This window comes from Sus scrofa, chromosome 7, assembly GCF_054392235.1.
Source record: "Sus scrofa isolate SSC_HxYL_T2T_F1_AM1 chromosome 7, Sscrofa_HxYL_maternal_Yorkshire_Landrace_v2.0, whole genome shotgun sequence".
In the NCBI taxonomy this organism is placed as follows: Eukaryota; Metazoa; Chordata; class Mammalia; order Artiodactyla; family Suidae; genus Sus; species Sus scrofa.
The window spans coordinates 96,967,920-96,982,637 of record NC_139389.1 but is presented as its reverse complement, the minus strand read 5'-3'; the positions used below and the strand labels follow the sequence as shown (position 1 = coordinate 96,982,637).

The 14,718-nt window shown below is 45.9% G+C and overlaps 1 protein-coding gene across 2 annotated transcripts in view; it reads right to left on the bottom strand.

Annotated features, from left to right (window-relative positions):
• The window catches only part of RGMA (repulsive guidance molecule BMP co-receptor a), a 47,482-nt gene extending 36,379 nt beyond the window's left edge, over nt 1–11,103 (bottom strand). For both annotated transcript variants that reach the window (XM_005666293.4, XM_001924865.5), the window contains exon 1: nt 10,818–11,103. Coding sequence is in view for 1 of the 2 variants with exons in the window: in XM_001924865.5 (XP_001924900.2) it covers nt 10,818–10,831 (14 nt within the window). In the remaining variant the exon portion in view is untranslated. The remainder of the gene's footprint in view (nt 1–10,817) is intronic.
• Between the last annotated feature and the right edge of the window lie 3,615 nt (nt 11,104–14,718).

Here is a 14,718-nt window from a genome sequence, read left to right as displayed (position 1 = left end):
GGCCCTATGAACTCCTCCATCATGGCAGAAGCCAAGCAGTCCTAGAAGAGCAGAGTTCCCTAGCTAAAGGGGATGAACCCATGTACATCCAGGTGGACTTATGGGAATCTTGCATGGTACCATTACACCTGCAGTGCTGTTATACATACAGGTGGACTTAAATATAAAACAGTCCCTGTGAAAAAAGCAGCAGCTTCTCAGATATAGACGACAAAGATATAGAGTAGTTACTAGTGGGGAGAAAGAAGAGGGGAGGGCAAGATAGGGGTAGGGATTAACAGGTACAAACTATTAGGTATAAAATAAGCCTCAGAGATCTATTGTACAACACGGGGAAGATAGCCAATATATATATATATATTTTTTTTTGTCTTTGGTTTTTGTTTTTTTAGGGCTGCACCCACGGCACATGGAGGTTCCCAGGCTAGGGGTCGAATCGGAGCTATAGCTGCCAGCCTGCGCTATAGCCACAGCAACGCCAGGTCTGTAACCCACTGAGTGAGGCCAGGGATCGAACCCACGTCCTCATGGATCCTAGTCGGGTTCGTTAACCACGGAGCCACGATGCGACCTCCAATATTTTATAACTGTAAATGGAGTATAAGCTGTGGAAATTGTGAATCATTCTATTGCACACCTGTAACTTGTATAGTACTGTACAGCAACTATGCTTCACTTAAAAAAATAAGTAAAATAAAATAGTCTGTGCAAGGAATGCCGAATGCCTTTAAAAAGCTATGTCCTCTCCTTTTGCTGGACTTCAGTTCCCATTTAAAAACACTCATTGTGTGCCCTCTCATCCAGAAGTCAGACAAGGCTGGTTTACCTCAATGTGTCCATCACACAGAAGGTAAGGAACGTGTCTGAGGTTACCCAGCTGGTTTGGTGGCAGAGTGGCGTTTGGTCAGGTCTGGGTGACTCCCAGCTACCATGCCATCTCTGATGAGCTCACCAACTCCTTGCCAGACCACAGAGATGTCTGGTCTTCTCTCTGCCTCTATTGACCCTCCTCTGTCACTGTCCTCAACCTCTTGTTCTGAACAGAAGGAAAGGCCCATTTTGAGGTCCTCCAACCTCAGCCTGGCTGGGCTGGAGCCCTCCTGATGACCTGCTAACAGCTTCTGGGGTCACATTTCCCTAATATAAGCCCCTCCTTCCATCTCTTCTCACCTCTCTTTCTTGACCTCTAAGAGTCTCAGCAGATTCCTGGAGCAACCTCATTTTTCCTTTTCATACATTTCCCCTTTCTCCCTAACTGGGATTATAAACTAGAATGCAGCTGGAGTTGCATTTAGGAAAGTCCTCCTCCCTCCACTGTCCTCTTGAGCTCTTGTCTGCGACTCTAGGGCACACCTCCTATCTGGTCCACAATTGCAAATTCTTCTGCCTACAAAGCCCAGTACAAAGGTGATAGCATTTGTGAATTACTTCACTGTCAGTGTTGGGATCAAAACTTCTTAGACATCGCAGTGGATATGGGGAAAGAGAGAGACTTGGGATTTGGGGCAGCTCTACCTCTGTGCGGCCCCCGTCCTGTCCTATCTCTGGACCCTGAGCTTCCCAATCTGCAGAACGGGGGCCTGGTTGCCCCCCAGCGTCTCCCAGCTCCACAGTCCGGGGTTTCTAGGGATCCAGTGACCTGACGTTGGCTCTGTACCTCACTGACCTTGCCCATACGTGACTCTAAGGAGCCATTCTGGGGCCTCATCTGGAACATTTCTGGGTCCCTCCAAGTGCGATGTTGCTGAACAAGGAGGAAATGTTATTTGGAAAGTGACATTTTTATGTTTTAGCATCAACATGAGATTCTTCAGCAATAACGCCCAGCAATACTTCTGTATACCTGAAAGCACACCTCGAAAGCATCTAGTAACCTCTTGTTTGAAAGCAACTTTCTTTCAGGTACCTATACCAAGCCGTGCCATGTTCCTAGAGTGGAGAACAGCCCACCCAGTGTCTACCTCTCCCCAGTCCAGTAAGTTCTTGGGAGAAGAACCAGCTTGAAACCATTTATCCACCAAATGGCAACTGTTTGAACTGACAGTGAGGCTGCGTCTCTCTCCCAACCAGCAGAAGGCTGCAGTATTTGGATTAATGAAGAAGTCGGTGCCAAGCACAAATACCATACACATTTAGCAATAGGAACAGATAACCGAGTTATTCATCAAATTCAAAATTGTTTAGAATGGCTAATGCAAAGCTGAAATAAAGAAGATCCCCAGCTGATGGGTGGTGGGGAAGGGTGCCAATCCAGAAAGAACAAATGTGTTGCTTTCTGTGATGTTTTCCCTCTACCACCACATCTTTCTTTTCTAAATTTGTTGGAGCCTGCGGGAATGTCTTTACTTTTACATTAGAGAAGCAATGCCGCAGGCTGGCCAAGAACATGTAGTCTGGACACGGACTCTTTAAACCTCAGTTATCTCATTTGAAAAATGGGGATATGTACTTTGGCTCCCTCGGGATTATTGTGAGGATTAAATGAGTTAAAGTAATAATAGACCACTTAGAACAGATGCTTGGCATCAAGCAAGTGTTGATAAGGAGTTGCCAATATTAGTTTTATAACCAGGATAAGAACCATTATTTTTTTTTAAAAAAAGAACCATTGCTTTGGTTGTAACAAAGTATCTACTATGTCCCTGATTCTGTAGAGCCTTTGTATGTGTGGGAACTGGGGGGAAATCTGCAAAGTTCCCCAAGGATTTTTATTTTATTTCAAAAAGTTTTAAATTTTGTATACAATTTTAAAGGTTACTCCCATTGACAATTATTACAAAACATTGGCTACATTCCCCATGTTGCACAATACATCCTTGTAGCCTATCTTATACCTCATAGTTTGTACCTCCCACTCCCCTGCCCCTATATTGTTGTCGCCCCCCAACGATGCCCGCCATTGGTAACCACTAATTTGTTCTCTACATCTGTGAGTCTGCATATTTTTATTTTGTTATATTCACAAGTCTATTCTATTGTTTGGCTTCCATATACAAGTGATATGTATCATACAGTATTCATCTTTGTCTCATTTATTGCACCAAGCATAATGCCCTCTGAGTCCTTCCATGTTGCTACAAATGGCCACATTTCATTCTTTTTTATGGCTGAATAGTATTCCAATGTATATATACCACATCTTCTTTATCCATCCATCTGTTGATGGACGCTCAGGTTGCTTCCATATCTTTGCTATTGTAAATAATGCTGCCATGAATACTGAGCTGCATGTATCTTTTTGAATTAGTGCCCAGGGACTTTTAGATAACCCTGACTTCTGGGTGGGTTCTAAGTGCATTATCAGTTATACCCAAGTTTTGTTCAGCAACTATTATAAGACAAAGTCTCCCATGAAACTGTAGGATTATCTCAACTATGTGATGGGCACAGCTGTCTCCATTTCAAAATGAGGAGACTGAGACTCAGGGAGATTAAATGACTTGTCCTAGGTCACTAAGAATATAAATGGCAGGGAGATGCTCAAATCCGGGCTTTGTGATGCCAAATCCAGGGTGTTTCCCACCAAATCAGGGCTATTTCTCAATCTTCACTGGGGTTTATTTTTTCTTATTAGTCAAATAAAATGCTCCATATGTATAATGATGGGTCATACATTAGAAATGCAGGTATGTTTAAAGATATACTGTTTTCCAGAAACAAACAAAAATATTAAAATATTTTAAGAAAAGAAAAATTTTCCTGAACCATCTCTCCCAACCCCTAAGAACTCAGGAAGCTGAAATAGTTCTAGAATTCTTTTTTTTTTCCTTTGGATGTTAAGCGGTATTTTTAGGTCAGATTTTCATGGAGTCCTTACCTGGGTTTAACAACCTCTGAATGACAGGTAAATATTACACGGCAAGATGTTTAAGTAAACCTATCTACATTATCCATTCACTGCAGTCACTTTACACCACAAGCCATTCAGATCATGTCTCGAACTCAAAGCCAGATGTGCTTCTGCCTCTACAGATTGGTCACCGATTGAGAAAGGGAAGGCTTGGGCACCATTTTGGTTGGGGTGCCTTCTTGGCTTGGGATGGTTTTGCTCGCATTGACTCTTGGCCCAGTTGTGTGTGTGGGTGGGAGGGGAGCAATATGTTTCCTACATAGCCTGAAGTCATCAGACTCTGCCAATAGCATCCATTTGCTCATGAAGAAATCAGATACTTAGAGTTTAGAGAGCTCCATTCTCAAAATAAAAGCAATGTAAGACCCTCACGGCCTGGAAGAAGGTAACATCTAGCTTTTCTTTGCCACATACCAGATACCCAAGAATACAAAACCAAGTATGCCTCAGGGTAGTAAGGGAAGCACTTTGAAATTACTATTCCGAAATCTGAATTTCAGACGCCTTTAACTGCATGAATTGACATAAAACAATATAAATTCAACTCCTGTGAATTCCTTGTTCTGTCTGGGGCAGAATGACCTGCCAAACTTAGTAGGGAGGGGCTATTAGCAGGTCTGGATCTGTCAGGGGATGTCTTCATGAACCTCATAATGTCTACAGGTGAGCCTGGTCTCTAAGCTCTACATCTGTTTTTTTTTTTTTTTCATATTTTTAATAAGATTTTATTTTTTCTATTATAGTAGATTTACAATGCTCTGTCAATTTCTGCTGTACAGTAAAGCGACCCAGTCATATATATATTATATATAAAATATATATAATATAAAAATATATAATACACATTATATTTTATAATATAATATATTATATTATATACTATAATATATAATATAATAATATATAATATATATAATTATGATATATATATAAATATATATATACATTCTTTTTCTCACATTATCCTCCATCATGTTTCATTATACATGACTAGATATAGTTCCCTGTGCTATACAGCAGGATCTCATTGCTTATCCACTCCAAATGCAATAGTTTATATCTACTAACCCCAAACTCCATATCTTTTTTTGCTTACATAAATGGAAGCCCATCTGACAAAATGCAATGACATTAAAAATCTACTATTTACACTGTACCTCTTTCCATTGGTGACTTTAAATTAAACATAAATGCAAGTATGTTATATACCCAAACTTCCAAACATCAATTCCTATTCTTTCCAATTGATTCTTATTCAAGGCACCAACTGTTTGGAGGAAACTCCATAGCTTTTACTATTCTGCGAATGAAAAATGCATTTCCATGCTGCGCTTATTTGTTCTGTTAGAAATCTGTTCAATTCACACTTATTAAGTGGAGCACTGGGTGCTGGATGGCGAGCTAGGGCTCAACAATAGACTGAGAAAAACCGAAATACAGAAGGCGAGATCTCACAGGTCCTGGAGGAAGAAGTACCCGGCATATCTCGAGGGGCCACATGGGGGAAGTCAAGGCCAAGCGCAAACACAGAGACCTGGGGCACATGCCTTGATTAGGGTCCGTGAGTAGAGTGCTTTGGACTTCTTGAGCTAAAGCTAGAATGGTCAATTCAAACCCAAAGAGCTGGCTTTCCGTGAGCCTGATTGGCTGGGGGTGGGGAGGCAGTCTTAGGGGACACAAAAGGGGCAAGCCCTGGGGAGAAGGGGAGACCTTTGATCATGAGGGATGGCTGCTGTCTAGGGCATGCGCTTGCATGGGGGGGCGGGGTGCTGGCATCAATTTAAGGTTTCCATGGGCCACTTGGCCAAACAAAATGGATGCAGATGCAGTAATACTATGGAGTAGCTCAGCTAAACCCTCAGCAGTCCCATGGACTTGTTCCTGTGAGAGTTATCTACTCTGTTCTATTCTATTCTATCCTGTTCTGTTCTATTCTATTCTTGAGCTGGAAATGCACACTGGCAGCAAATTTCTAAGTCACTGTGATGGCTCCAGCAGATGTTTCCTGAGCAAGCCTCTCTGAGAGCTAGGAAAATGGTGTGCTCACAAGGGGTAACCAGCAAGGGCTGGTAGTCTCCCAAGTGGATTAGACTTTGATGGAGAGGATCAAACTCTGTGAAAGGACCTTGGGCAACTAGATACCCTGGATTTTAAAGAGCTATCCTGGAAGAAGAGATACACGGTGGTCCAAATCAATTGGGAAATGTATCAGTCTGTCAGGAGAGTGAATTCTAAGGTGGAGTGTCTGCGTTGTGATCCATAAGGTTTCTACCACAATAGATGTTTAGGAAGCCATCATGGGTAAATCTTTGAATGTCTGTATGTTTCCACCTAGTCTCATTTAAAGAAGTCATCAAGGAGAAAATTCCTTACAAACTGCTAAAGACGATGAAAAGTTGTCTGCATCCATCTTCAAGAAGAGTAAGTGTGCTAAGAGTAAGTAATGGAAGCTTTCTCCCAAAACTCCAAACAGAACTACCATATGACCCAGCAATACCACTTCTGGATATGTATCTAATTTGAAAAGTCACATGCACCTCAACTGATCATAGCAGCATTATTATACCATTGCCAAGATATGGAAGCAACCAAAGTGTTCATCGACACATGATGGAAAGAAGATAAGGTGTGTGTGTTTGTGTGTGTGTGTGTATGTGTACATATGTATATATATATAATACTATAAGTACATATACTATTCATACACAGAGGAATACTACTCAGCCATTAAAAATGAAAATTTGCCATTTGCAACAACATGAACAATTGATTCTTATGCTTAGTGAAGTCAGATAGAGAAAGACAAATACTGTCTATTTTCATCTACAGATGGAATCTAAGAAATACAACAAACTAGTGAATATAACAAAAAAGAAGCAGACTCATGGACACAGAGGACAAATTAGTGGTTGCCAGCGGGGAGAGGGAGTGGGGAGGGGCAGTATAAGGGCAGGGGATTAAGAGGTACAAGCTATTATGTATAAAATAAGTTACAAGGATAAATTGTACAACACAGGGAATACAGCCAAATTTTATAATAACTGTAAATGGAGTATAACCTATAAAAGTTGTGAATCACTACACTGCACGCTTGTAAGTTATACAATATTGGGCATCAACTATGCTTTGATTAAAAAAAAAGCATAAGTTATGGTACTGAGGCTCTTGCTGAAAACTAAGGCAGGCCATTTCTGTTCACAGAGCTAATATTATTAGGGAACATGATAGATTGTTGCCATCAGCCAGAGCAAGATGTTGCAGAGACCTTGAGATAATGAGAGTTTTTGAAGACACAAAAAAATGAAACAGAATTGAAGCTACAATGGATGGTCACTACCAAGTGATGTCCTAAGGAAACAGAAATCAACAAGCTTTTGAGTGTCGGTACTGATGTTCCCTCATCTCTGCTAGGCTCCATGGAGGACACAGAATCTGTAAGAATCAGCCTTGTTTTTACCAGATTGGTGACAGAATCTTTTGTTTTCAAGTTTTTGCCAGATTTTCAGATTCGAGCAAATCCAGGGTCTTGATTCCTGAAAGTTCTCCATCTTGAAGTGTCGCTTTCCACAAACAGTCAAAAAACAAGAAGCAAACTCGACTGGCAAATTTTGTCACTGTTTTCCACATAAACAGCGTCTGCTACGTTTTAATTCTTTATTCTAGTAATCTGGATATAAAAATTTTATTAGGTATGTAGTATGTATTTACGTTTGTCAAGTAGCAGTGACTTTAAATCTTTTAAATGAGAGCTATTAAAATTGCAGTCGACATTTTTTTTCCAATTTCTGACCAAATTTCAAAATTTCTTCTTCTCCTGCCCTTAGAATTGTAGTATTTCACACCTCAGTGAGCATTCTTGCCTCCTGACCCCTAGGCCCTAGTATGATACAGCATTTTCTACTCAGAGGTCAGAGTTGGCTAAGAAACTGGGCATCCTTTTAAAAGCTGTTCATTTGTCACCAAGGAAACTGACTTCTGCCTGACCTTGTCTGCACACTTGGGCGAGGTAGTGCTTAATTTTTTCCACTGCCCTTTTCATTGCTCTTCATAGCTCTGTTGCTAAGTAAGGGAAGGGAGGCTGAAATTGTGCTATCATTCAGTCAAAATAAGAAAAAGAGAAACCGGTCATCTGAAAAGGGTTGGAAACCACAGGTGGGAAAGCCCAGATCGCCCTTTCTTCAGGTTAAGTCTGTGTTGAATTAAGATTGTGGAAAGAATTCACAATGAAGTGTTGTTTGAAAAGCAAAGCTGTCCTTCTAGAGAGCCACAGAAACACCACAGACCCTTAAAACTTGTTTGAACTTACACGGGGGATGTTCTAAGTCAAGTTCTAGAACAGTGATCTTTAAGGAATGGTGCCTTTTCATTTCACAGAAGTAGCAGATTCCAATGAGCCTGCAATGGTTTCTGAGAATCCTGTCTGTTTATGCTCAGTTTCATTTGGGTATATCCTGTCTCTTTTCCTGGATAGCAGATTTCTGGAGAGACATCTTAAGGCACGACCTAATGTTGGGACCATACTTGGTTAAAGTTAATTGAGTTTAATTCATTTGGTAGCAAGGCTGTAGAGGGAAAAAACGCACTTTAAACCCCTGGAACCCTGGCTATACCCCTTTACCTCTCTGGGCATCAGTTTCCTCTTCCAAGAAGTGGAAATGCCAGTGCCTCTTCCTGCCTGCTCTTCCCAGCAGCCAGCAGTGCTGAGAGAGACTTGAAAAATTCCATGTCCCAATGTTAGGAATGCTCAGTACCTATTCATTTTATCTCCCCATCTAAAAATTCCTGTATCTCTCCCCTGCCCCCCCGGGGTGGGCAGTAGAAGATCCAAGTCAAGGGTCCTATTGGCTGGGACCCCCCCCCTCATTCAGTATTATTACACACACTGGGGAGTTCCTCCTTGGAGAGACTTGTAAGGACAGAAAACAGACAGAGGTTTTTTGTTTGTTTTTTTTTTTTTTTTAGCAAAGGTCAGAGAAGCCCACCTTGAATAAGAAGCCAGGTTACTGCAAGACCCTTTTTTGGGTCATAAATCTAGTTATTAAATAATCACCTGCAAACCGCAAGACAGTTTGACACAACCTGGGGAGTAGGCAGATAAGCCACCCACATTTCCATTTGTTATTCAGAGCAGAAGCACCTGCCTGTCACCTGGGAGGGAAATGACGGGAGCAGGGCCATTGAAAAAAGGAGGCTGGGACCTCCCTTACCATCACTGCTGCTCAAAGGATCTCAAGGGAGCAAGGATCTTCCCCACTAGCAGAACAGCCTACCCTTCAGAAAAGGGAGAGCCCAGCTCAGTGCTAATATCATCTGGCCTGGAAGGTGGCAGCAAAAACCAGGCATGTGGAGCCCGTCTGTGTGTGGGTGCCCCACCCACAGCCTTTGTCCGCTGTGCTCGCATCCAGCAAAGTCTGCTCCAGTTGCTAATTGAAGATCATGTCCCTTACAAAGGGGGCCTGCTAGTCACCAGCTCCGATAGTGGAACAGCAGGAAACCTCTTCGTTGTGCAAAAGAAACTTGCCATTTTTGGCATACCTTTCCTGTGCAGATCTGCACCAGATCCTTTCCCAATTCTCCTTCAGCTGCCCTTCAGAGCACAGCTAATCTCTTTTCTAGGGGTCATGACTCAAGATTCGCCTCTCTGATGCACCGTCCCTACGTACATAGGTTTTTCAAATTTCTGCGATAAATGTCCAGAAAACAGGCACAGACTTACAGGCAGGTAACATTTTACGTTATGCTTTTGTTACAGGACCCTAAAGCCTGATGGTGAAGGTGAAGGATCTCTTTGAGGTGGGAGCTTGCTAATCAGTAGGACCTGCAATTCTGACCCTTGAGCTTGGCGTGAGAGCTGGGGGCGTCGCGGCGCTCCAGCTCAGCCGGACTGTAGCTACGGTGAAAACTTCTAGCCCCAGGCAGCCAAGTGCCTGCCTCCCCACCTCGAGCCGGAGTCTCCTACTTTGAGAACACCCAACTTCGTGGCCTAAAAGAAACGCTCAATGTATCATTTCCGCTAGATGGCGCGATTTCCCCTAATCGGTCCTCAAGACACCCGATTTATAAAATAAATACATTCCAACGCCTTCCGAAACCACACTACATAATAGCAGCTCGCAGGCGCCCATTAAAAAAAAAATCTCAATTTAGGGATATTGATTCTACCTCCGAGCAAATCTAATGCAATTACATTAACAGGATGCAATCAAGAATTGCACACTAGTGTCCCCATCAGTCCTCCCCCCAAATACACCTGTCCCACTGCCCCAGCTTGTTCCTGGGATGAGCCACTGCTTGAGCCAGGCACGTAACTGTTGCTGTGCCCAGCCCTCTGGGCCCACCTGTTCACTTAGAAACGCCAGGGCCACTCGCGACTCCTATCCCTTAAGCACTCAACACAAGTCCCTCACTTTCCTGCGCACCTGCGCTCCCAGGCAAAGGACCATTGGAGATCCGAGCCCAAACAGTGCGCAGCGCCGATGCCCCCGGGGCAAGCCCTAGAGCAGCGGCTCTGCAGCTGGCTAGGCAGTTGGGCCAGAAGCTGGAGGAGAGGGCCCGGGAGAGTCGGGCCAATGCGGGTTCACAGCGGCACAGCCCGGTGGCTCTCCCTGTCCCAGGCTCCGCGGGCTGGACGTAGCGACCGCCCAATGAGGAGGTGGCCGCGGGAGAAAGAGAGCTCCCAGCACGCGCACAGTGGTACACACATTCGCCGGGTCTGCCCAACCACGAGCGCTGCAGGCTGCCCGGGGAGAGCATTTTAGGAAAAAAGAGCAAATACCAAACCACAAAAACTTTGCTGCTGCCAAGAGCTAAAGCGATCAGGCTTAGCAAAGCTCAAATCTGGGCAAGATGGGAGCAAGATGAGACGCGGGGTTGGGGAAGACCAAAGCCGTGCCGTAGCCCGGGCAAGTGGTGGCGGCGCCTCAGGGATGTCAGAGCCGGGTCCGCCCCGCTCCTGGCCCGCGCTTACCTTGGCGGCTGCATGAGCCCCTGCAGCCCTCGGGGGGGTGGCGCTGACAGGGCTGCGGGCGAAGAGGGGTTGCCGGGGCGCCGCTGTTCGGCCCCGGGGCAAAGTGGGAGGGGCTCGGCAGGCGCTGGTCCCCGCCGCCCCGGCCGGCTCAGCAGCGGCCCGGGGCGCGCCGCCTGCTCCCGGGCTGCATGCCTGCGAGCGCCTGGAGGAGCCGGCCCGGGAGCGAACGGCTAGTGCTTACCCAGCCAAAGGCTCGGGCTGCGCAGCCCGCGCTCGAGAGACAACTGCAGAGTCGGGCGGCTCGGGCCAGCCCCCCTCCCTCGCCCGGCCCCCGCCCGCAACCGCCGCCAAGCGCGGCGTCTCGAGGTTCTTTTGCGCGCGGAGGGGAGGGGGCGGGCCAGGCGCCCGGGGCGCAGGCGGGGGGCGAAACGGGCGGGGCCAGCCGGGCGCGGGCGGGAGCGGAGACGTGGGGTGCCGACTCGGATTGCCCCGCCCCGCCGCGGCCGCACCTTCCCGCATCAGCACCCGCTAAGGCGGTTGGGGTCGGGAGCTGCTCACGCTGCCAAGTCTAGACTTCCCTAAACATGCGGGTTAGGGGGGCGCGAGCCGCAAGTGCCATGACCCTCGAGGCGCCTCCAACTTTCCTAATCATCCGCTGCGAAGCCCTGGAGAGCACGTTTCCATCATCAGTTCCATGGGTAGGGCGAGATATTCTGAGGTTTCTGGAATAGACAGTCACATCCAGGAGAAAAGCTGCTACTCTCTGCAGAGACGCACCTTTGTTGTTCTGAGATGTTTGCTAATCTTCTTTTTAAAAATTAACACATATGTATTAAATATGTAAATCAGGAATACGTCCTTGTGTACAATTTTTATACAGCCCAGGCATATCTAGAGTAAGAAGACCGTATAACATCCCCCTTCCCATATCAGCCCCTCCCCAGAGGTAACCTCGGGTCAGAGTGTGCTCCGCCGCGAGTCTTTCCTGTCCCTGCGCGGCGCTTTTACGCTCACACGCACGGATTGTAAGTGGATTCTCTTCTCAAAAGAATGTTTCACCATGCAGCGCATGCACACACTGGCGAGAACACTTCGGTTGCGATAAATTCCCCAGAGGCTTCCGGGAGTCCAGGGAAAGATTCTTGCCGTGAAACAGCAAAGAGCCACCCAATCGCCCTGTGCAGAGCTGAAACCCCAGCTGGAGCTTGCAGTCAGCCTGAACACACAGCTCACGCCCAAATTAGCATTGCTCGGTTAGAGAAATTTGCCAGTGCGTTTCAGACAGGGTTATGGCCTTCGCATTCTTACAGAAAACAAGCTGTCATGGATTTTGATGAGAACTCTTTGGATTTGCAAAATAAAAAGGTATCATCTACATTAAAACACGATCATTATTTATGCTTGTGGTCTTGAGAGATGTGGTTTCAACTCAATATTCTGTGTTTTATTGGTACTGAGATAATCTATAGCTGGGATATAAATACAATCCATGTGATTTCGCAGGAAGAGATCGGGTATTGGAATTGCTGGTTTCTATAATTAGCTCTGACCTTGGGCAAGCCTTTTAGCTCTCTTGGGCCCCAGTTTCCTCATAGAGAGAGAGAGAGGAGAGAGAGAGAGAGAATGTCCAGCCCTAATAATTGGTGAACGACAGATTTCTTCCCTTATCAAATTTTTCAACTCAACTCTAACCTCCTTAGGGAATGGCTCTCCCAGCGTTGCATTCTTTCTTCCTAACACTGATCTCACTTTGCAATTATGCACTGGTTAGCGTGACCCTTCTGTAGGTGCGGGCCTCTCCCATCAGGCTGTAAGCACCTTGACAGCAGAAACCAAACTGCCTGCGGTCATCACTACACCCCCAGCTTGTAGTGTAGTGTCTGGCATGTACTAGACATGCTACAAGAATCTTTGAAGGACTGTCACCCAGAGAGTAGGTTTCTTGCTGCTCTTCCAAATCCCTGGGTATTTTAAAAAGATCTGCAAGTGGAAATCTTTTAAGATGAAACTTTTGGAAAGTACCCAGCAGGGTTTTCCCATCTTGGGGGGACAAACAGTCCACTGTCTGGATGAGAACAGACAACTCTTAGCTTAACCACAGGCTGTGGAGGCGGCCAGCAGCTATTTACCTTGATGAGCACAGGCTTCCATGGAGAAGACAACGAATATTAATGCTACTCATTAAGTGCTTGATTAAGTTGGAACAGGCATAGGCAGTTGCAATGCACACATGAGTACTCTGAGTTAAATGAGGCCGTGGGGTGTGTTTAGGGTGCAAATTAACAAATGTACATGCTTTCAACCAACAATCTAGAAACATTCCTACTAGCAAGCTCCAGGGAATGCTTGTCTTGCTTTACTGCAAAGGGCCTGAATTCCTTAAAAAGATGATCAGGAAATGGGCTAACCTGGGTTCAAGTGTTTAAGAAAATTAAGGCCATTAAGAAATAAGAGAGGGGGGGTGGAGTAAATGTCTGATGTAGCTTAAGACTAATATGTTAGTCTCTCTCTTGTCCAATGCACAGGGTTGCTAAGGGAGAGGTTACAATCTGGCCTCACATCTCTAGAGGAAAACAGGAGTCCTGGGGTTTCCACTCCTTGGACACTCTTTCCTTTTCTCTTGTTTTCAAGGAACAGGTGCAATCCTGGATGCTACTCCAAGCCCCTTGAAGGAGCCCTTAGTTTATGGGGGCCGGGGAATGGGGGGATAGCTTAAGTCTGCTGGGAAGAGCACTGTGTTGGTGGTGAGGCTGATGGGGCTTGAGCTGGTGGAAGGAGGTGCCACACCCAGTGCAGGGTGGGGAGCAATGTATTTTCTGTTTCAAGGGAGGGGTAATGTTTGCTGGCAAGAGGGCACCCTCAGAAATAGATTCCTGGTGAAATTAAGGGTTTCTTCCCAGCTGGCAAAACAATGTGATGTGAACCAACTCTCCACTGAAGGCTGTCACCCAGGGCTGTCCCTTTGAATGGGGTTCTACCCCATTAGGTTTTCCAGGGTAAATTCAGGTTCAAAAGTGAGAGTGCTACTTAAAGAGAAAGCAGTCAGGAGCTGTTGTAGGAGCCTGGTAAAGAGGGAGGGGCTGACGGTCCCATCCTTGGCTCCAGTGAGACAAGGGGAGGGAAGGGGTGCTGGGGACTTACTTGTTTTGCAAAGACAGTGAAGAAGCTGTACAGGCTGGATGAGTCCCACAGGCACTGCCTGCTCTCATAAACCCAGTGCGTTTTGTGTCAAGCAGCTATTCTGCAGCTGGCACTGTGCTTGATGTGCAGCAGGCATTTGCTTGAGAAACACACCCGTTACCCTTAAGATACTTGCAGTCCAGTGGGAGAAAGAAAAGAGGATCAAAGAGGTCTCAGTGGCTGGGGTTGGCTGCAGGGGGTGGGGTGAGATGGGTGGATGGGGAGCCTTAGCTCCATTTTCTCTCATCAGCCGCTTCCCTCATATAATTAGAGTGAAACATGGGGCTGGTGCAAGTGTTGCTTTAAGGTTGGTCTCCCACCTTCCCCTTCTAATCAGACTGCTGCTCAGAAGCCCCTACAGACATTGTGGGGTTGACACTGCAAGGCAGAGGGAAAGAAAAGACCAAAGGAAAGTGCACAGACAACGTCAGCAGATTTAGAAGGCAGGCTCATTACAAGTTGGGAGGATTGGGAAAGTCTTCATGGAAGAGGTGTCCCTTGAGATGGTCTCTGATGGATGGATTTGACATTAGTGTGTGGATGACAGGGAAGGAGGCAGAGTATTCCAGCCGGGGGGAATCACATGAATAGAGGCTTGGAGATGGCAAAAGGTGGGGTAGTTCAATACCGAGTGGTGACATCTAGTTGAAAGTCCTGTGCTGGAAGAGAGGTGTGGTGGAGACGGGAGGTTAGGACCACTGTATGGGGAAGCTTGGTAGCA